The sequence below is a fragment of the Poecilia reticulata genome, chromosome 13, assembly GCF_904066995.2.
Source record: "Poecilia reticulata chromosome 13, P_reticulata-male-v2, whole genome shotgun sequence".
Taxonomy (NCBI): domain Eukaryota; kingdom Metazoa; phylum Chordata; class Actinopteri; order Cyprinodontiformes; family Poeciliidae; genus Poecilia; species Poecilia reticulata.
In genome coordinates, this window is record NC_088842.1 from 29,864,546 (window position 1) to 29,886,280 (window position 21,735).

Sequence of the window (21,735 nt, forward strand, 5' to 3'; positions counted from 1 at the left end):
CTTACACAAAAGGTAATTTAAAATATTTTATTAGAAGCATCTGCTATCAAATACACATTTACAATAATTTTAGACTAATCTGCAAGAACTGTTAACTTTTAACTAACAACTTTTTAACTAACCTTTAACTTTTTCCAAACACATGAAAATCTGTGTCTCTGGAAATAAAACAATGTCAGTGATGGGAATTCGTGAAAAAGTGATGACAGATTTTTAAAGGAATTTCTAATGAGCTTAAATAAAATATAGAGGATAAGATCAAAAGAAGTCAAATAGCTTTCATTTACACAACTCAGTTTGCTCTTGAATGCAATTTTGTGTAACAAGTGCGTCTTAAAACTATGTCCTATGCATCATATAACATTTGTACTCCATCAAATAATAAAAACACAAAAATAAAACATCTATTTACATTTAAAACAGTTAACCAATCACCATCCTGGTAAAAAAAAAAAACAACAAAAAACAATCACAGTAAGTTTAATAGGCAAAGCACTTGCTGTAAAAGTTGTTCATCTTCCAATGTCGCTACAGCCAGAAGTCAAGTCCACTGAATCCGCTGGATGGTCTGTCAGATTGGAGTCTCATTGAATTCATTTTTAAAGTCAGCAGTTTATATCCGTAATGATCCGTTCGATAAGGTTAAACTAGACTAGACTCCAGTCTTCTCCTTGATCCAGCCACGAAATTCACTGACTGTGGTGTAGATCCCTGGTTTATTCCTACGAGCGCAGCCGTCGCCCCAACTGACCACTCCTGCCAGTAACATATAATCACCTTCCAGAATGTTCAGAGGTCCACCAGAATCTCCCTGAAGGAAGGAAACACAGATATGAAACTATTATATCCAACAAAAAGGCAATGGTAGAGTAACAAAAACCAGTCAATTTCTGCATATTTCACAGGCTGAAAGTCTTGGGTTGTTCTGTTCAAAGTGTTGTTCTAAAACCTATTAATTCATGATGGACAAAAAGGGAGAGCAAGGCAGGGGAAATATTCATTTTGGATTTTTAGAACTACAGCAAAAATATGACATCACTAATACATAATCATGCATTTCTAAATTAATATATTGTTTCTAATATAGCTTAATTATTTTTATTATATAAAGTGTTACAATTGTACATTATGAATTTATGTTTCTAGCAATATGTTAAGTGTGCGCAACTGTTAAAGGCTTTTTTTATGATATTGGCACCAGGAAGAATAGCCGTTGTTATGGTAGTGGCTAATGGGGAACATAGGCGCTGGAACAGAGGGGGGCAGGGGGCCATTGCCCTCCACCCCACTTTACGGCCCTGCCCGTTCTTTGGTCCCATTAGACATTTACACAGACTGCATGCAGCTCTGACAATCTGTGATTGACATCTCTCTGTACTTATATAAAGACAGAGGCACAGATAAAACCTACAGCATTGAGATCTGGGTTGGGTTGGGATCAGGAACCGGTCTGACACCTAAAAAATAAAAAAACTTTGACTCTGGGTCCCCATCTAAACCAGATCTTCCTAAGCCTAAATGCTAAATTGATCAGTTTACTTTTGCAGCGTAAAGAGGTTAACCTGTCATCGTAGCTCTGGAGGTCAGTCATCGACCACGAAGACCGCATGTAAGTAGCCTTTATTCCCGCCGAAACTGCGATGTATATCCTGTTGCCTGGCAACCATGAAGCCACATTGCTAACCGTTTGTTGCTAATAACACTTAAGTTAGCGTTTGCTTTATAGATTCATATCGCTTTCAGCCTATTTTGAAGGATGGCGTTTGATCACCTCTTGGTTGAACTAGATTATTCTACACTGAAAGCAAATGGAAAAAAAAAAAAACACAGTTTGACATTTAGAGTCGAAGCTAAAATTGCTTATTGGCTAAATTCTAAAATGTTGAGCTGTGTGCTATACATATTTTACATACAAGCTTTTAGTATTTTAAATACCTAAAGGAACCCATTACAAGGTTTTCATCTAAATGTGTACCACTAAATTGTACTTTTAATGACAATTGCTGCCTCATAAATCAAGCAGGACAATTATCCCAAGTATATCTAGAAGTGGGCTGCATTATGGAGAAGTTTGTAGAACTGTTTAAAAGCCTTTCATAAACAGAAATTAAGGAAAATTCAAGATGCAACATAAAGAAAGGGACACACAGCAAGATGAAAAGTAGACCAAGAAAGTCTAAAGGAAAAATAAACTCCTAACCTGACAAGCATCCACTCCTCCTGTCAGGACTCCAGCACAAAACATCTTGGATGTGAGACGATAGCTCATTAATTTATTACACTCGCTATAGTTTATGATTCGGACTTCAGCTTTCTGGAGGACCTTCGCAGCAGTTCCTGAATAATAAAAAACAATCAATAGAATCATAAAACCATGTCACTGATCATTTGCACTGGAATAATCTAAACACTAAAATGTTATAAATATAAGCAGACTATAACCTCAAACATGTAAAACACAAACGTTAAAACCCAATTGCCTAAAAGAATATATTAATCCTACATTTTATCAATCAGAAAAAGCCTAAAATGTTTTTCAGCTTTTGCTGATATATAATCTGACGCCCTTAAAGTTCAATCATTTCATTTAACATATTCTAGTGAGTACGGGGAATTGTTTGAGGTCACACTTAAATGTATTCCTGCACACTCACCTCCCTCTCTCGTTGCTCCAAACCCTGTGATGAACACAGTTTCGCCGACTGGAACCTTGTAGTCGTTGTTTGGCAAGCAGATGGGCTGAATGTAATCTGAGAATTTGATGGGGCTGTCCAGCTCCATCAGGGCGATGTCGTTGTTAAAGGTGTTAGGGTTGTAGTTAGGGTTAGATATGATCTGCTTCAGCTTCCTTTTTACAACAAACGACTCAATCTTCCGTTGGTCATGAAGACCGAGGTAAACCTCCCATTTCGCAGGCTCTCCGAATCTGAGATCAAACAGGGAAGCAGATTAATTCCTGATCAGATTCAATGGGAAAAGAATAGATACATCTGTATACAGAAAGTTAAAAGTTATGCTATTAGATCAGACGGAGTATATGAATATTCATATATTCAGTTGAAAACAACTGAATATTTGGCGAGGCTCCATGTCAATTTGTGCATTAATTTCAAATCCACTGTTGGCCATGATCTACTTTAGTATTTACATTAGTGGTATTTTTAACCTACAAACCAACCATTTTGTACCAAAACCATGATGTACAAGTATATTTGCATTGTTGACATTAATGAGTGATGGGGGGGAAAAATGGCTATTTAAATCCTCAAGTTTCTCATTTAACTTTTATATTGAACTCTTTCCCCATTTTTGATCTTTTTGGTCCTGCTGGCTCTAAAATTCAACAGATTAGATTCAAACCAGAATTAATAAAAGACCTTCTGATGGTGCATGTTATCTACTGAAGCCATTAAACCTTACGTTATGTATGGCAGACTTTGAATAAATAATAGAAAATTACTTTAAAAGCAGATGCTAAATATTTTTCTGGACGGTATGAATTGATGAAGCTACCAAAATTTCAAAAGGTAAGAACTGGCATTTGAATATTTACACAGTATAGAAGTTCATGTAATAATTAAGCAACTGAAGTAACTGGAAAATACTACCTATTTTCCATTTGCACTCTGATGTAAATGGGCTGCATTTGCATCAGAGCGCAAATGCATTCGGGCAAAAAAATAAAAAAAACATTCTTCACCCAGAACTACATCTCATTTCTTTTAACTGCTATGTTTATCATAAAGCTCATAGGCTGAAGTACTGCGTTTCTCCGATAGTAAGACACCCCTGATTGTAAGACGTATCGGGGGTTCAGGGGGGTCGGCTAATATAAGCCGTACCCCGAAAGGAAACACGGGGATATTGCCGCCTCCCTCTCATCTAGCTGCGCGCCGCCTCCTGCCCACGTCCGCACCGTCCCCCTCTCCATACGTCACCGCGCCGTCCCCTGCACTTCCTTTTATAAAACTGTTTTGTGGTGAATACAATACTGTTCAGGTTGTTAATAAATGTTAATTTTATGGTTAAAACAAAAAATTCGACAATTTTTTTCCAATATAAGACATACCCCGAAAGTAAGACATAGTGGGGCTTTTGGGGATAAAAAGTAAGTAAGACACTGTCTTACTTTCAGGGAAACACGGTATGTTGCATTTTAAAAGGCATAAACTGATCAAACTGCTTTACCTATGGCTAGCGTCACTTTGCACACAGTGGGCAGCAGTGACCAGCCAGTTTTCACTGATGATGGACGCTCCGCACACATGTCCGTAAGTCTGGAAGTGAAGGCTGACTTGCCACGGAAACTCCCCTTGTGCGGCGTCTTCTCCGCCCACAATACGTGTCGACGACCGTAATTTTTTCCTTCCACAGGCTGAAAAGCAAACGGATGGTAACAGGTATACATGTGGCAACTTGTTATGTTAAAACCGGTTTGGTTAGAAAGGCTCAACTCAAAAGATGAAGATAAGCAGGAGCTGTTTCATCTCAGACATGTTTAAATTGCAACATACCGCAGTTCTCCTCATCAGATCCATCTTCACAGTCGGACGATCCGTCACATACTGGGTTCTTCTTATCAATGCATTTGCCATTCTTGCATTTGTATGTAGACTCTGTGCATTGTACCTCAGAATCTGGGAAAACGAAAACAATTTTGAATCCACCTTTTAAATCAGATAACAACAATAACAGGGTATTTAACATTTTCTGCTAGATTAGCAACATGCCTTGCTAAAGTATTCATACTCCAACTTCTTCACAATTTCCCAACATTACAACTACATAATTCAATGCATTTTATTGGGTTCCATTTGATGAAACAATTGTGCAAATTTGTAAAATAAAATGGTAATTGTAACACTGTCTATGTTTAAAGATCCTATAAGTACACCACTTATATTCAGCACTCTGTTTAAACTTTATAGACCCACCTTTTGTAGCAATTAAAGCAGCAAGTCTTTTGCTGTAATAATTAAGTTTTGACGTCGTTTGAATCTGTACGATTCTGTAACAAAATATTTTCAATTCTGATTCTATTTTGAGAAGGTAAATTATGGGAATGGGAAGCAGCCATCCAGGACTGGCAGCCCTCAATGTATTTGCAGAATAGCAGCAAACACTTTTTACAAGGCAAGGACACAGACATTCATATACTTCATAATAAGACTGGTAAGATGCAATCAAATATCGCATTATTTAGGAGGTATGCGTCTTCTCATAGAAACCCCAAATAGAAGGCCCCACCATCATGTAGCCTACCATGTACCAAAAACTAGTTAGCATATAGAGTTGTGTGTGTTCAAGTCTGTTCTAGTGTAAGGTGAAACACCATTTGTGGTATAGTGGTAAAAATCACATGGTGTAAATTCCAGGAAAAGTCATCGATTTGAGCGAATTAACAAACATGTCAGGTGGGAGGAAACCTGGCTCAGTTTCTAAGCCAGCCATTTCCAACTTTTGTAAAAACAGCTGTCTATGAGCTCCAACTAGGTGTAGAGACAAATTAGCCCGTTAACAAATAGAAGCCAAGGCTATATTGGCAATTAGGAAAACAATCGCAGTCACTCCATTCAATACCCCAATCCTGGTGGTTATGGTCCCAAGAACAACCGCTACCACTGCCCCCTTCCCAACCTTCCTTTCATTTCCTAAATAATTGCAAAAATACTGCCGATCTCTTCTCCCATTTAACTCAACCTGATTGAAGGAATAACAATCAGACTGTCGCCCTTGCATCTCTATTACCCATTAGTTCTTGTTTAAATATTTATTTGATTATTCGGCTTACCGTAGCGCCACTTTTGCCAATTGAAAAATGAATGTGACCTCTTACAGATTAATCTTTAAGTTTATAGCATTGCATTATTGGACAGGAACAACTTAAGTGACAAAAGAAAATCCACTAATCTTACTTTTTTTACAGTTGAGCTCATCTGAATTATCTCCACAGTCGTCTTTTCCGTCGCATTGTTTCTTCTCAGAGACACATTTTTTATTCGTGCACGTGATGTATCCAGTTTCACATGCGCCTTTAAAAATAAGAGGATGCATAAAAAACTGGTCTTAAATCCTTCCAGAGAAATCTCCAGTGCCAGTGGCTCTTACCACAATCGCGCTCATCTGTCCCATCTCCACAGTCATCCACGCCGTCACACTTCCAGAACAAGGGCTTACAGAGCCCACTTCCACAAGTCAAGAGTGAGTCCCCTTTGCACTCTGGAGGAGAACATGTTTAGAACAGGTGTTTGTTATACTGACTCACTGATAAAACCGTGGCGGCAACAAATAGTTCAAATGTAATGTCAGTAAATGACGTACTGCAGTTCTTCTCGTCACTCATGTCTCCACAGTCGTTCCAGCCGTCACACGTGAGGTTTTGGGAGATACACAGACCATTTCTGCAGTGGAACTTACCAGGGCAAGCTGTGGACGACACAGTGAGCGTGAAAAATAAAAGTCAGACCTTTAGGAGGAAAGTAAACCTAAACTTAGCTCCATTACTTACGATCTACGGGGTCAATGGCCTCGTACTCTGCTTGGAAGCCTCTGTCCACATAGGAGTGATCGGAGAGAAACTCCAAAGTCATTTTGTTGGTTGTGCCGATTTCAAATATATTCCCATCCTGGTGGTCTCCACACAGTCTGAGAATTAGATTTGTAAGCAATGAAAAACCCATTTACTTTTTTCTACAAACCTGATTTCACATCAATTTAAAATCCCAAACTCATCGTTGTTGAACTTACTTCTTGTTTTTATCAATCATCACGTAGTCTTTGTCACAGTTCTTGCCGTTTTCCTGCCCTGGCTCAGCCAACAGGAGCTTTTTGAATGTAACTTTCACCACCTTATCGCTTGGCACCTTCAAGAAAACGGATAAGTAAGCATACAGAAATACAAGTATCACTGAATAATGTGTCCATGAGGAAAACTCACCTCTATTTCCCAATCACACTTAATGTTAGGAGGATAGTAGTTTGGAAAGTTGGGAGTAGAGAAGGTCCCCTTTGGACCCGTTAGTTTGGTACTGCAGGTCTTACCTACGTAGACAGTTAAATAAATAATTTTAAATATCAAAACTAATTTTAATAGACAAAATCTGAGAACTTAAAGCTTTTTTCCAAGGATGACTTTGTTCCTTATGGGAATGAGAGTACATTCCAAACCAATCTTGCCATTTGTCAAAGTAATTCTTCACAGCAATCTGGATATGTAAATAAAATAAAGGAGTCAACACTTACGTAAAGTTGCCGGTGGCACTTGTGAAACATATGCCCGAAATCCTGGGAAGTTGTATTTGTCGTTTGTGGCCATTGTAACCAGCATGACATTTCCAGAAGAATAAAACGTCAGAGGTTCACTGGGTGAATAGTGTTCACACAACCTGTAGAAGACAGTCATGCGTTTTAACAACCAATTCATAACCCCGGAGTGCAAAAGATTCGGTTTTACCCAAATAATTTTGATTTTAACCTAAATAGGTGTTAGTTTTTCCAAGGCTGGTGGCATCTGACATTTATAATCTCAGTGGAGATGCTAGTTTGATTGTGCTAGTTTTTTTTAACGATGTTTGACTTTAAACTATAAATGAAACAGGTTAGCTAATCAGTAGGGTGTTTTACATTAGATCAAATTCTTAGAGGTGTGTAGGCCACATATATTCAGTGGAGAAATAAAACTTCAAGATTCATTTCAGTAAATAAAAATCAGAAAAGCTCAAGCATGATATACGTACTAATAATAAACTATGTTGTTCTACGCAAGTTTGAAAAATATCATACGTGATGTGTATTAATCTTTTGTATCAAAACGTGCTGTTTAACGTAGTAAGGAGGGGTGAGGAGAGCAAAGTGCGTCTCAGAAACTGGTCTGAAGCAGTTTAGAGGGATAGGGAGTAATGGCTTCGAGGAATGCGCCAGATAGCTGGTCCCACGTCCTTGAGTAGAAATGTTTCAGCACAAAATAACATCTAGGTAGAAAACGATCACGTTTCCTGTGTGCAGCAGTAGCCCATCATCACGTGCTGCCTGCACGCTGGAAGAGTCCACCTCTGAACGGTAACGTCAGAATGACAGCAAAGAACCGCCTAGATGTACTACGATATAAAAGTATCTCTGAGCTAAAACCTGTAGTCAGATCGCTGACTGTCCACACAGTGCTCTCCGAAGACGTATTCATATTTTTTTTAAAGGTGATTAATGTTTTCTTTGTGATTTTGGTATCTGATGATTTTGAAACGTTTGTCTGGTTTTATGCTTTTGGTTGATTGAATAAAATTCTGGTGGATTGTGAATTTGAAGAGTGACTGTTGTCTTAGTTTCACTTTTACATCCGGCATCTACGAACCTGGAGAGACGAGAAGTGACAACGAAAAAAGGGTAGAAATACCTCGTCAACACCGCATAAATTTAACTTGTATTATAAAAGATAACATAGCATATCCAATTTCTGAAGAAGCCTCTGACTGAAGACGCCCTGTTGTTGGAGAGCGTGCTAAGAGCAATTTTTGTTGAATTTATAAGGAATCCTTCTTTGCAGCATCGCCTCCAGCGGTTCCCCAGCTGTCTCTAGAACAGAACCAGCTTCTCCATCAGCTTGTTGAGCCTTTTTGAGTCCTCAGCTCTGATGCTGCTACTCCAATAGATGATGGCAGAAGAGATGACACTCTTCTAGAAAATCTGCCCCATCTTACAGCAACAAACACTGAATAACCTAAACTTGCTCAAGAACTACAGCGCGCTCAGTCTCTTCCTGTTGACGCCTTTACTGTGCAGTCACTTGTCCAGGTGAACATAGTGGTATTTATACTTTTCCATATACATGTGTGTCTTAAATTGTACTATTTTATGTTAAGATTAAAGTAAATTTCATAAATTTAATGCACAAGCTGTGCATCCATTATTTTACCCAAATACTGCTGGCAGTCTTCCCCATGCTGCCATAACATCTGGCTCTCTATCGACTCTAAATGAACGGTTTTACCTACATGGAAAGTGAAGCACAAAGTGGATAACCAGCCAATGATGTTAACTACTTCTGCTAAGAAGTATTCAGCAAACTAAAACCCAGAGGGCCCAGTGCAGAGCCCTGAGGTACACCAAAAACGGTAGATATACTCACTCTTCCAAAGCGCGGTTCTCTATTGGCACCAGGGAGTCATAGATTTTCACAAAGTCATTAGAGCAGTTTTCTTCCAGATACATGGCGTCAAACTCGAGCTTGATGATGGTTCCTTCGTCACCTCGCAGCTCCCACTGTGTGAAGGTGTTCGGTTCATACGATTTGGCGGGGAAACCTGTGGTCTCGATCTTAACATTCCTGTCGGGCTCTGTGTGTATTTTAAACTTTGCTTGATCTGACAAACACACATAAAATGCAATATATTAAATTTTACTTAGTAAGTCACAATCACACATTAACCAGAACATGCTTTGTTCTAATCTTGCCTTTGATTAGTAGTGAGTGAAATCTTAACGAGTCTTTGTTGTTGTTTTTTTTCTGTCGCCGTTGCTTCTTCCTTGTCAGCCAGATTTGTTTACTGTAGTTTGATCTCGAGAGGTTTTGCAATATTTTCCTCTGCCAGCTGAATGTTCACCATTAGTTGAATTTAATATGCCATTTGAAAAATAAATTTGCTTAATGGAAGCACGGCCATTTCCCAAAGACTCTTTTTTGATGAAAAGTTTTGGCGCTAGGATGAGGTGGTTTTTCGCGCCTCATCAAAATTGGTCGATTGGTTTATTTCGCAAAACTGCAATGGAAAGACTTTTTTTTCACATCACAGGAGTCACATGATCGACCACCTGATGTTGCCAATGATGCAAATCATGAAGAAGTCGTCAAAAAGTGGCTGGGAGGATCATGGACTGGCATATTTTTTATGACTTAAAGAGCGAAGAAACTTAAGTGCGATTTTAATTCTGTCTTATTTAATGGAAACATTGCAATTGCGAAATTGAGTCTTTCGACATTAGCGTAATACTGACAAAGTTTTGAGCATGTTTGTAATAGTATCTTTGCCCTGTGGCTTTACACCAAACACATTTCATATCATCTCTATCATTATCTTCATGTGTCACGGTCTCAGGTTGGTTTGCTTCTGCATCTTTAGTCTACTTCACGTTGTGAGCCAGGCTCTATTTCGATGATTTCTTGATTCTACAGGTCATCATGGAGTAATCACACCTAGTGAAATGCTTTTCTAAAACTTTTGTTTGTCACAATTTAAAAGGGAGTAATTACATTTTTACTAAGCTGGTTTTCACAATGTTTTGTAGCTGAACTAAATGAAATGATCATTAAAACAGTTTTTTAAATTTATTTGTCATACTGTTGTCTGGTGTAAACATGGTTCATGATAATTTAAAGCAGTTTCTTTTCTAACTTCCTGTGGCAGCTTACTTTGCTGCAGTGTTACCATCATTACATAACTGCTTTCAACTTAAAACGTTACACTTCCTGTATTCCCCCAAATTTAAATCTCTTTATGTGTAGGTTCTATATCTTTCCAAGTAATAAGTAAAAACTAAAAGCTACAGGGGGGACAAGGTTTTTCAAAGTTTTCGGTTTGTTTGACGCTGCAGTGTGAAAGAGAACTGCACCAGCTAAAAATGTAACAAATTGAACTGAGTCTATCAAACTATTGTTTGAAGCTGCAGCTCTGGGTAAAATGCTTTACTTTTAGTTAATCAAAATATTATGTCTTATAAAATAGTTCCTAAAAATATATATATAAAAAAAAACAAAAAACATATGTAACTTCGGTACTTACTCTTATATGTTGTTAGCGACATTCTGGCATCTATAACTGTGAAAGAAACCAAAAACAGACAGAATGAGATTAAAACGGGACACAGTTGTGGTTGTTAACTTGTTCATATCAAGATTCATGCACCACGTCAATCCAGATGCAGAGTAAGTGACAATTACCAGAGGTCTTCATGTCTGTAAACTCCAGGTTGCTTCTTGATTTCCCCTTCATTGGAAATCCTCTCGTTTCTTGCTGGTTCAAAACAGCTATGGCACCGTCAACAGATTTTTCTTCCCCCACAGGCACTTTAAACTCAGACATGTAGTAAGCGACAACACCCTCACTGGAGACAAACACATCACAACCACGTTAAGCAAATACTCAACATTAAGTCAACAGGAACAGAGGTTTGACTCTACGGACTCTATACCTGAATGCGTTAACTGTCGAGTTGACGTAGTATTTCTTCAGCTTTGGATCGATGGAGTAAATAGTTTTCAGCTGAAAAAGGTTGTGAAATAATTTTTTTAAAAATCACAAAGGAAAGTTTGGTTAAAAAATGAAATTTCTTCTTTTAAAAAAAATTATATTACACTTCATAGAACAAACAGTTAACACATACAATGTCTAGTACTCGATATTTTGGCATCATGTTGCCATCTTACAACTTCCAATTTGTAATCCTTCTTTTTCTTTTTAAATGAAATCAGAAAAGAAAACCCATTTTGATTAAGCAAAAAAATAAATAAAAACGGTAGCATAAAAAACCCCACATAAACATAAAACCTTGAAGGGTTGAGAACCAGATAATTATTTTCATTCAAAATACAACCTTAATGATTTATTATAATTCAAACATCCTTTCCACACAGTCTCAAATGTATTCAATTCAAGCTACATAAAAAAAGTTAGCTTCTCTACAAAATAAATATCATGCACCACATCAAAACAGTTATTTGGCATTTCCTCATTATTCCCTTTGTTCTTGATAATATCAAGAGTCCAAGTAATTTAACACTTGATCCCTTTTACTCTGCTGCCTATTCACTTTCAAACAATAAAAATAGAAAAATGTGTTCATGTATTGGGTCAGCGAACCCGGCAGTCTTACCTGCTGCTGCACCTTTTCAGCCAAGGCCTTGAACTCGGGTGTATCCGAGTTCTCATAGGCGTTGTCAAACGCCTGGTTCTGGATCTTCATTGAGCCGATGTATATCCTTTTGGCGTATTCGTTTTTACGGACTAAAAAAAAAAAAGCACACATAACTCAAACAGTAGAAGTGTGTTTATGCACCTCTCTACCGTTTCAGGTCAATCAATCGACCGGCAGCTTAAGTGTTTTTTGGCTAGCAGTTGGCAGCAGTGGAGTGCGCCGCATGTTCTGGGCTCTACTGACAAGAGGAAGTGTTCGTTGTAAGGGTACAAAACATTGCAGTGTCAAATACAGCTGTGTGTGGAAGTCCCTCAAGATTTCTCCAGCTGATTGAATAGAAGAATAACCCAGTTTTGCCTTGCACCGCTTGCCAGCTGGCTGAAAGGGGAAAAATAGTTTCTTATAGCTTGCAAGAAAAAAAATGTTGTGAATGTTTGTTTCTATTTTGGTTATGAAACACAGAGACTCATTGTGCGCTAATTGAAAGAGTTCCAGCTATTTAGAATCCAGACCATCAAGGCTCTGATTCACTTTCCATTAAAGTAAAAAAATAAAATAAAGTAAAATACTTCCAGGTACAATTTTCCAAAGTTTTCTCTCCTTTACATTTAGCTTTGAATATAATATGGCTAGAAAAAAAAAGACAGGAGGAAGAACTTTCTCCAAGGAGGTAAGGACACAAAGAAGGAAGGAAGGACATAAAGGAAGGAAAGAAGCACAATATGTAGGTAGAAGGAAATTACACAAAGGAAGAAGAGAGAAGGACATAAAATAGGAAAGAAAGATACAATGTAAAGAAGAAGAGGGAAGGACACAAGGGAGGTAATAGGGAAGGACCAACAGGAAGGAAGGATGTAATGAAAGGAATTAAGCACACAGATTAAGTAGGAGGGAAGGACATAAAGAAGGAAGGAAACACAAAGTAGGTAGGAGGGAAGGACACAAAAAGGACAAGAGGAAGGGATGGAGGAAGGACGTTTCTGGCTGATCTTGTCAACATGCCATCCCCTGTCAGAGCGTTGCAGTCAACCAGCAGGTTCTTCTTCGTTCAGAGACGAGTTCAGTTAAAACAAAGGAGATTGAGAAACACTACCCTACCGGCATCGCTCAGACAGCTGAGAAACACCCCACCTCTACCCTACCGGCATCGCTCAGACCGCTGAGAAACACCCCACCTCTACCCTACCGGCATCGCTCAGACCGCTGAGAAACACCCCACCTCTACCCTACCGACATCGCTCAGACCGCTGAGAAACACCCCACCTCTACCCTACCGACATCGCTCAGACCGCTGAGAAACACCCCACCTCTACCCTACCGGCATCGCTCAGACCGCTGAGAAACACCCCACCTCTACCCTACCGACATCGCTCAGACCGCTGAGAAACACCCCACCTCTACCCTACCGGCATCGCTCAGACCGCTGAGAAACACCCCACCTCTACCCTACCGGCATCGCTCAGACCACTGAGAAACACCCCACCTCTACCCTACCGGCATCGCTCAGACCACTGAGAAACACCCCACCTCTACCCTACCGGCATCGCTCAGACCACTGAGAAACACCCCACCTCTACCCTACCGACATCGCTCAGACCGCTGAGAAACACCCCACCTCTACCCTACCGACATCGCTCAGACCGCTGAGAAACACCCCACCTCTACCCTACCGGCATCGCTCAGACCGCTGAGAAACACCCCACCTCTACCCTACCGGCATCGCTCAGACAGCTGAGAAACACCCCACCTCTACCCTACCGGCATCGCTCAGACAGCTGAGAAACACCCCACCTCTACCCTACCGGCATCGCTCAGACCGCTGAGAAACACCCCACCTCTACCCTACCGGCATCGCTCAGACAGCTGAGAAACACCCCACCTCTACCCTACCGGCATCGCTCAGACCGCTGAGAAACACCCCACCTCTACCCTACCGACATCGCTCAGACCGCTGAGAAACACCCCACCTCTACCCTACCGACATCGCTCAGACCGCTGAGAAACACCCCACCTCTACCCTACCGGCATCGCTCAGACCGCTGAGAAACAACCCACCTCTACCCTACCGACATCGCTCAGACCGCTGAGAAACACCCCACCTCTACCCTACCGGCATCGCTCAGACCGCTGAGAAACACCCCACCTCTACCCTACCGACATCGCTCAGACCGCTGAGAAACACCCCACCTCTACCCTACCGACATCGCTCAGGCCGCTGAGAAACACCCCACCTCTACCCTACCGACATCGCTCAGACCGCTGAGAAACACCCCACCTCTACCCTACCGACATCGCTCAGACCGCTGAGAAACACCCCACCTCTACCCTACCGGCATCGCTCAGACCGCTGAGAAACACCCCACCTCTACCCTACCGGCATCGCTCAGACCGCTGAGAAACACCCCACCTCTACCCTACCGACATCGCTCAGACAGCTGAGAAACACCCCACCTCTACCCTACCGACATCGCTCAGACCGCTGAGAAACACCCCACCTCTACCCTACCGGCATCGCTCAGACCGCTGAGAAACACCCCACCTCTACCCTACCGACATCGCTCAGACAGCTGAGAAACACCCCACCTCTACCCTACCGGCATCGCTCAGACCGCTGAGAAACACCCCACCTCTACCCTCAGATTCATTTAAATCATCCGTTAAAAACTCCTCTTTGTGTCTTGCTCTGAAGAGTCAGACACAAATAAGAAAGGAAGGAAACAAGGAAATAAAGACGCCAACGGGAAAGGAAGGTCACAAAACAGGAAGGAGTGAAGCACGCAAAGAGGAAGGAAGGACATGAAAAAGGTAGGAGAACCCAGGCAGAAGGGAAGAAGAAATTAATGAAGGAAGGACACAAACAGAACAGGTTTCGGTTTCTGCAGCGCCTTTCTTTGTTGATATTGCTTTAAATCACCATACAAGTCTAATCTGCTCTTTGATTTTTAGTATTTTTATACCAATTTATCTAAAATATTTAGTACAACGACTAACTCATCAAACTGCTTGGGAAAATCTTTCATTTTCATAACAATAATCATTTATAAAATCGACAAAATAACCTTAAAAAGGTAATTTAAAGCGATTAAATTCCCTATGTGTGCAGAAGACAGCTTTTCCCATTACACCCGTTTAGAGTTGCTTATGGCTAAATTAGGGTTAGAGTGTGGGTTTTGATGTCTTCGATGTTTTTATCTTTACTTTTTATCCATTTATTAATTTCTTTTTATTCTTCTTTTTAATGATGTAAAAGTGGCGAGTGACTGAGGGTCATTGCGCGCACAGAAAAACCCTGTAAATTCTAGACTCAGTGCACAAAAATCCGTGTAGGACGGCGAAGTCCTAGCGCAAAAATTTGTGTGACAGTTGGACGGAGCCTGGTGCTACAAGGTTGGAGACCTCGTCCTGTTAGGCAACAGGGCCTGGATAACAGCCGTGATAAACGGACGGCGGAGTCCGGCGACGACAGGCGCTTAAATTCTGTAACAAAAGTATGTTTTTATCTTTTTTAATCTTTTTTCAAAATCTCTTACCGTTTATTCAATGTCACATGCTGTTTATATTTTTTCTTTAGTTATGTAAAGCACCTTGAAATGCCTTGCTGCTGAAATGTGCTATACAAATAAAATTTGATTGATTGATTACAACCATTCACTATTTAAAGCTGGAGGAGCTACTTACAGTGGAAATGCCAGACCAGCAGTCCGGTCATGAGAGCAACAACAACAGCGAAGATCACCACGCCGATCACAGCGCCCGTCTTCCCCGGACCCTTCTCCAGCTTTTTGCTATCCCCCGTTTGCAGAAACTGCACAGACTCATACTCTTTATCCTGGAAAACAAAAGTAAATTAATTAATATGGAAAGCAGTTCAGCATCAAGATTTAATAACTGAGAATTTTAAAGTAAAATACTCCTTGACCTCCTAACACATTAAAGGTTTTTGCCACTTAAATTAACACTTTTTAATATCAGACGAGGATATCCAATGAAATACTTCATATTATTTTATTAGTTAAGGGAAAAAATAGTTTTCCAAACCAATCTGACCCTATGTGAAAAAGTAATCACCCCCTAAACTTCGTTACCATCTGTCCCACTTCAACGGTTTGTGAGAATGAGTCTTTCACGTCACTTTGGAGGAATTTTCTGTGCAGAATTGTTTTCATTTCAGCCACATTAGAGTGCATTAAGCCTGAAACGACTAATTGGATTATTCATGATTAATCGATTCCCACTGTCATTTCAATAATCAAATTCATCATTAACTGAAGTACATGGGCAAAAATTTTTTTTTAAAATTCTGAAAACATATTCAGAGCAGTAAGTAAGTCAAAATGGTGTAAAACAAATTATACATTTTTCATTTGAATCTGTTCCACCCAGAACTTCTTAACTGAAATAGTTTTAGCTTCACCTGGTCCAGATTTTGTATCATCTTGAACGTTTTGCTGTCCAATAATTACGCCGTTTTGATGTCTAGTCAAGCACATGTTGATGTTATGCAGTATTCAAACAATCAATTTATGATTAATGGTTGATTCATAGTTTATTAGACTAAGATTAGTTCCAATAGATCAATTAATCCTTAGATCTTTTGGTGTTGAAGTTTGGCAGCCATCCAGCAGAGGGCGCCGCTGGTCATACTTAAAACAAAGATGGCGGAAGACACATGGGTCCAAACAGAGTCCGGTGTGGGTTGGAAAATCCACTTCATGCGTTTCTGTTTTGAAATATAAACACTCAGAGAACTCCTTAAGCTTCATCTTAACAGCGCTCAACGCATCCGTCAGCATATTATGACCAATGTAGCCGTTTGTTTTACGCTTTTCTTGATACAAAACGTAAATGGCCACTCATCAGTTAATCGTTTGTCGATCAATAAGCTCAATAAACTTTAAACTCTATAAACGATCATTTGCATCCCTGGTCCAAATGTATCTTTGGCTATAATGATCAGGTTTACACTTATGCTTTGTCACTGCATTTTAGGTAATAACCTTTTTAACAGGAATTTAAATGTTTATTTGCACCTTTTAATGAATTATTGTATGAAGAAGGCTTAGGGTGTTTAATGGAAAATTAGCAGAATGTGCCAATGTTTTTATCCAATTAATTATCAGACTAATCGATAGAATACTCAGTGACTAAAATAATAGTTATTGCAGCCATATTATTAGCCAATAATTACAGCAAAGCTTTAGGAAAGTTTTTTTTCCTCGACTGATGTCACCGACTTTGTCATCAGTTCTTGAATTTCCTTTGACTTCATTGGTTTAAGATCTTTTGCTTCCTTGGAGTCGTCAGACAGGTTTCAGTGAAGTGATTTAGTAACACTGCAGAGCCGACAATGAGGGGAGCGTGTGACAAGTGAAACGAAACGGCAAAAAAAAAAGTATACAAAGCAACGTCACAGTTCAACAACGAAAGGAAAAACTTTCCACAGAGAGCCAAGTTGGTTTGGATTGTTTCTCCCCACCTCAATAAATAAAATCATTAAAAACAGCATTTTGTATTCACTCAAGTTATTTTTATCTGGTATTTAAAGTTATTGGGAAATAAATAAGTGACAAAAAGAGCATAAATAAGTTTTTAAGGAGGTGAAATGCATTTAAGTACAGTAATTACACCTTAATCTGCCCACAGAAATAGTTTCTCCTGAGTGTGCATCACTTTTCACTTTTGTTTATCTTGATTTAACTTAACATATAAACTCCTTCACTGCAAATACACAATATTACCAACCATTTTTGATCTGGTTTCTAGAGCAAATATCTTACTGCTCTTGAAAAATAAAACTTAACTTTTCAGCAAGAAATATGAGCTTGTTTTAAGTCAATAATATTCTAAAATTGATCAAAAAGAACTAGTTTCACTGGCAGATTAATTCACTAATAAGACATTTTCCCCATGTTATAAGTGAAATATAGCCTGTCAAAGAAACTAGCATTTTAATCAATTATTGGCTTAAAACAAGCTCCTATGTCTTGCTAAAAGTTACTTTGATCTTATATCAAGTTTGCCGAGATATTTAGAAAAGAAACTAGACAAATTACTTGGTAAGATTTAGTTTTCATAACTGAATAAAGAGCCATTAGGTGGGACCGTAACGCCTGACTCAGAGTGACGGAGTGGCAACTTTCAGGACGTTCTCCACCGATTGGGGCGGGGGAGGAAGAACAAAGGTTTCACAATCCTGTCAAACCTGCTGGGAGCAAACCGCGAACTGGCAAGTTCCTGAGTGTTTACTGCAGCAGAAACTGAAAAACAACCGGGTGTACAGCTTACCCAACAGATCAAATAGAAAGACTCATTCTGTCTGAGATAAAAACGATCAACTCCAACTTTAGACCTCACTAAGCTTTGATAACGATCGTCACCAAAACTGTGACATAAGTTTCAGCTGTAAGGACAGAAATACTTTCAGTTTGCCCACACTCGATACTTCTGCACCGAAAGAACGCGTTGTACTGCAAAGCCTGAGGCCAAAGCTCAAGAATCCCGTCTGAACAGCAAGAAGCACGTTTTAAATCATCTTCAAGTTCCCAATGTTCATTCGGACCATAATCACACATTTACATACGTCATGTCAAATACAGTCCAAGCTCCTTCTTGGAAGGGCAGAGATCCTAAAACCTCCCCATTATTTTCAAAATATTGCGGAAAAAATCAGAAGTGGAGAATTTATTGCAGAGAGAAATGTCTAATTTTCTTTAACTTCTCAGTTACTAATTTTGATTTAAATAGAATAAAATACATTCGGCAAGATTATCCACGTTTATGAATCAAAAGCAGATCCTGAAACTTTGGTCTGTTTTTTTTTTTCACTAAGCTGAGATAAAAAAGTGCATGCAGCTGGGTGGGGCCTTCATAATCTGACCTACTGATCTTCATTCCGATCCGTTTGGTTCCGACAGGTTGATGCAGCTCAAAATGTAACAAATCTGGATTTTATTCTCACGATGCAATCAAATTATTCCTAAAAAAAAAGTGGTTCAAATTGTCCAAATATGAAGGGTTAGTTTCCATGTTGTTGTTAATTTGAAGTTATTTTATTGAGGACAAACCGTATCAAGTCCCAACCTGCAGGAATTTACCACCATTGACTTTTGAACTGTTGTTTTAATCAAAACATTGGTGTTGGTCTGAAAGGTGTTACTCTGAAGGAGGAAGGGAGTCCAGGGTTAAATTTTTATTGTACAGGGTTCTTGGAAAACACATCCCAGAAAAAGGTGTGTTCAGGTTCAGTAGGATATTTTTCCGCTTCTCCTCCTGAAGACATTTTCTACTACAGAAATCAGGTTACCATTTTATTGCGACAATACTTTTATGTCTAAGATTACAAATGTAACCATAATTCATTTCTTTTTCAATGAACCCACTTAACACCAGGACAATCTAGATACTACGGTCATTAATTAGGAATTTAGAGTCAAAAACAAAAATGTTTACTTTCCCTTTTTTCTCAAGATAACTGCAACATTTGATTTCAGAAATTTTTTTTTTTTTTAATCTTGAGTGAAACAAGTTTGCTGATGAAAGATACCAGTTGATAACAGCCCTCATCCCATCCTACTCACTGTGTTTGTTGACTGTATACAATAAACACACACAAAAAACATCTTAATTCCCTTCATTCCGATTGCTTAGGGGGTTTAATATTCAGAAAATCATGGAAAAAACATAGAAAAACTTACCAATTTTGGCATGTATTTTATTCCACTTTCCATGGGATCCGCCATGTCGCTAGTTTTGTTTTAAAACGTCCCCAAAAGTCTCCTTTCAGTCCTCTGACCTCTTTGTGTGAGTTTCAGTAGATGGAGCCCGAAGGCTGCTTCCCAGGTGAATCTGCAGGCCCAGCAACAGCAGGTGAATCCTCAGTTTATCGACAAAACTACAAATTAAGCGTTAAAAAATGTCTAAAATATCTCAAAAAGCGAAATAAAATACGGCTGCGGGTCCAGTGGAGATGTCGGTCAGTTTCCACCTGAGCTGAAAATGTCCACCTGCTCGCCTTAAAGGAGGGACGGGCTCGGAAAAAGACTCCTTTCTTCCGGGACCGTAGTTTCTGAGGGCGTGTCTTCCTGTTTACCTGAGCGAGCAAAACCCGACGTCAACAACACAACCGGGTTTTTTTTCCCCGTCACTATTAAACAACAACACATGTGTTGGTTCTGGACACGGTTCTGATCCGCATTAGCTGCCAGGTTCAGACATTAAATGTTTACCTGTGGCTTGGTTCTCATTCGGTCTGATCTGGTTATGCGGTCACGTGATCAGTTTTGGGTTTATGAAAGATGACTCATATCCACTTCTGAGTTTCATGTGAACAAAACATCGTCTTCCTCGAAACGTAAAAGAAACAAGCAATAGGGTGGGAAATGTCCAGTTTACACGCTGATGACAGAATTTGTTTTCTGCGCTTCAGAAATAATTACACACAAACTTACCATTTAGTTTCTATTTCAAATATCTAAGTACAATTGATATATATATATATATCAGTGACGTGCGGTGAGGTTCATTGCTGGTGAGGCACTGACTTATGACTTAGACACCATCCATATTATTGGACCTACGGAAATTTCGCGCATGCGTACAACGCTGGGGGGCAAAAAGACTAATCATTTACATGTCATCCATAGCCGCGTTAACTCAGTGAAACTTAAAAATGTAGGTATTAATTTCGAGCTATGATCCACAGCAAAGTGATCTGTATTCACCAAGCTCCGCAGACTCGTTGCCATAGCAACTGACAACAATGCCACTTCATGTTTTAGGATTTAACACCAAAAAACATTCAAGAATTTTGCACACAGAACAAAACATAGATGTGTAGTTGCGCCACTGATGACCTCCCCTGACCGCACGTCACTGATATATATATATATACAGTGGTGGGAAGTAACGAAGTACAAGTACTTCGTTACTGTACTTAAGTACAATTTTCGTGTATCTGTACTTTACTTAAGTAGATTTAATAATGGATACTTTCTACTTTTACTCCACTACATTTTACAGTAAGTATCTGTACTTTCTACTTCACTACATTTCTACAAAACTGTCGCGTTACTCGTTACATCCAAGTCGCATTGTGGTTTTTTTTCCATTAAAATGTGAAGTTCAGGGATTTAAGGTGGCGCCGTAAAATCCAAGCAATAACGTGACTTAGTGTCTGTTGTCACCCATCGGCTCCACCTTTACTCGCACGCGGAGCTCCAGACATGCGCAGTGGTTTCCTCTGAGCGTCAGTAATATAATAGCTGCATAAATCATAAGATATGGCGACATGTAAAATCAGCAGCGCTTCGCTTTCACAGACGGTGGAACTTTGTCCAATTTTTAACGTCACTTGGAAGGAAAGCTTAAAGAAAGGTAAGCTCCGTGGACGTGATGCTAGCAAAGTTAGCTGTATTGACTGAGACGCATGTTGCATCTGCAATGACTGACATGTCGCAGATATGGGACAAAACTGTGACCAAAGTGCAATATTGTAATATGACATTCATGGACGATCCGATTCTTCTGGACGGATCTTGACTAAGTCCTATAGTGCTGAAGCCTCAGTGAGAGCCGTTCTTTGTTCTTGTAATGCTCTGCGTACACTGCAGTAGCTATTTTATTTCATTAAAATATATTTATATTTAATTGGTGAATAAATAAAACAAGAACGTAGGAACGCAGAGCATGCTCATTGCTCTTTGTTTTCTTCACCTGTCATGGTGGAAGACGTTGCAGCAGGAGGGAGGATGAGAACAGTCACGGTGCTCCTCCTGCTTGGTTACTTCTTGCTTATTGGGCCTTGGACAGTGTTCATAGCTGAGCGTTGTTAAT

General features: G+C 39.6%; 1 protein-coding gene across 1 annotated transcript; it reads right to left on the reverse strand.

The window, feature by feature from the left end:
- Nucleotides 1-13: 13 nt before the first annotated feature.
- Nucleotides 14-20,091, reverse strand: st14a (ST14 transmembrane serine protease matriptase a). The gene is made up of 19 exons (XM_008426464.3): nt 19,599-20,091; nt 15,583-15,733; nt 11,863-11,993; nt 11,182-11,252; nt 10,931-11,094; nt 10,773-10,808; nt 9,122-9,356; nt 7,243-7,385; nt 6,938-7,041; nt 6,748-6,863; nt 6,509-6,645; nt 6,322-6,426; nt 6,109-6,219; nt 5,916-6,032; nt 4,515-4,637; nt 4,189-4,375; nt 2,655-2,926; nt 2,201-2,337; nt 14-811 (listed from the first exon to the last, which is right to left on the reverse strand). The coding sequence occupies exons 1-19, from the start codon at nt 19,641-19,643 to the stop codon at nt 653-655; spliced, it is 2,544 nt and encodes an 847-aa protein (XP_008424686.1). The 5' UTR covers nt 19,644-20,091; the 3' UTR covers nt 14-652.
- Between the last annotated feature and the right edge of the window lie 1,644 nt (nt 20,092-21,735).

Coding starts and splice junctions, on each gene's coding strand:
- st14a (XM_008426464.3), bottom strand. CDS start 19,643: ATGGCGGATCCCATGGAAAGTGGAATAAAATACATGCCAAAATTG. Junction 6,220..6,321: donor GAGTGACGAGAAGAACTGCA/GTACGTCATTTA, acceptor GTTCTCCTCCAG/AGTGCAAAGGGGACTCACTC. Junction 812..2,200: donor GAGGAGTGGATGCTTGTCAG/GTTAGGAGTTTA, acceptor TCCTTCCTTCAG/GGAGATTCTGGTGGACCTCT.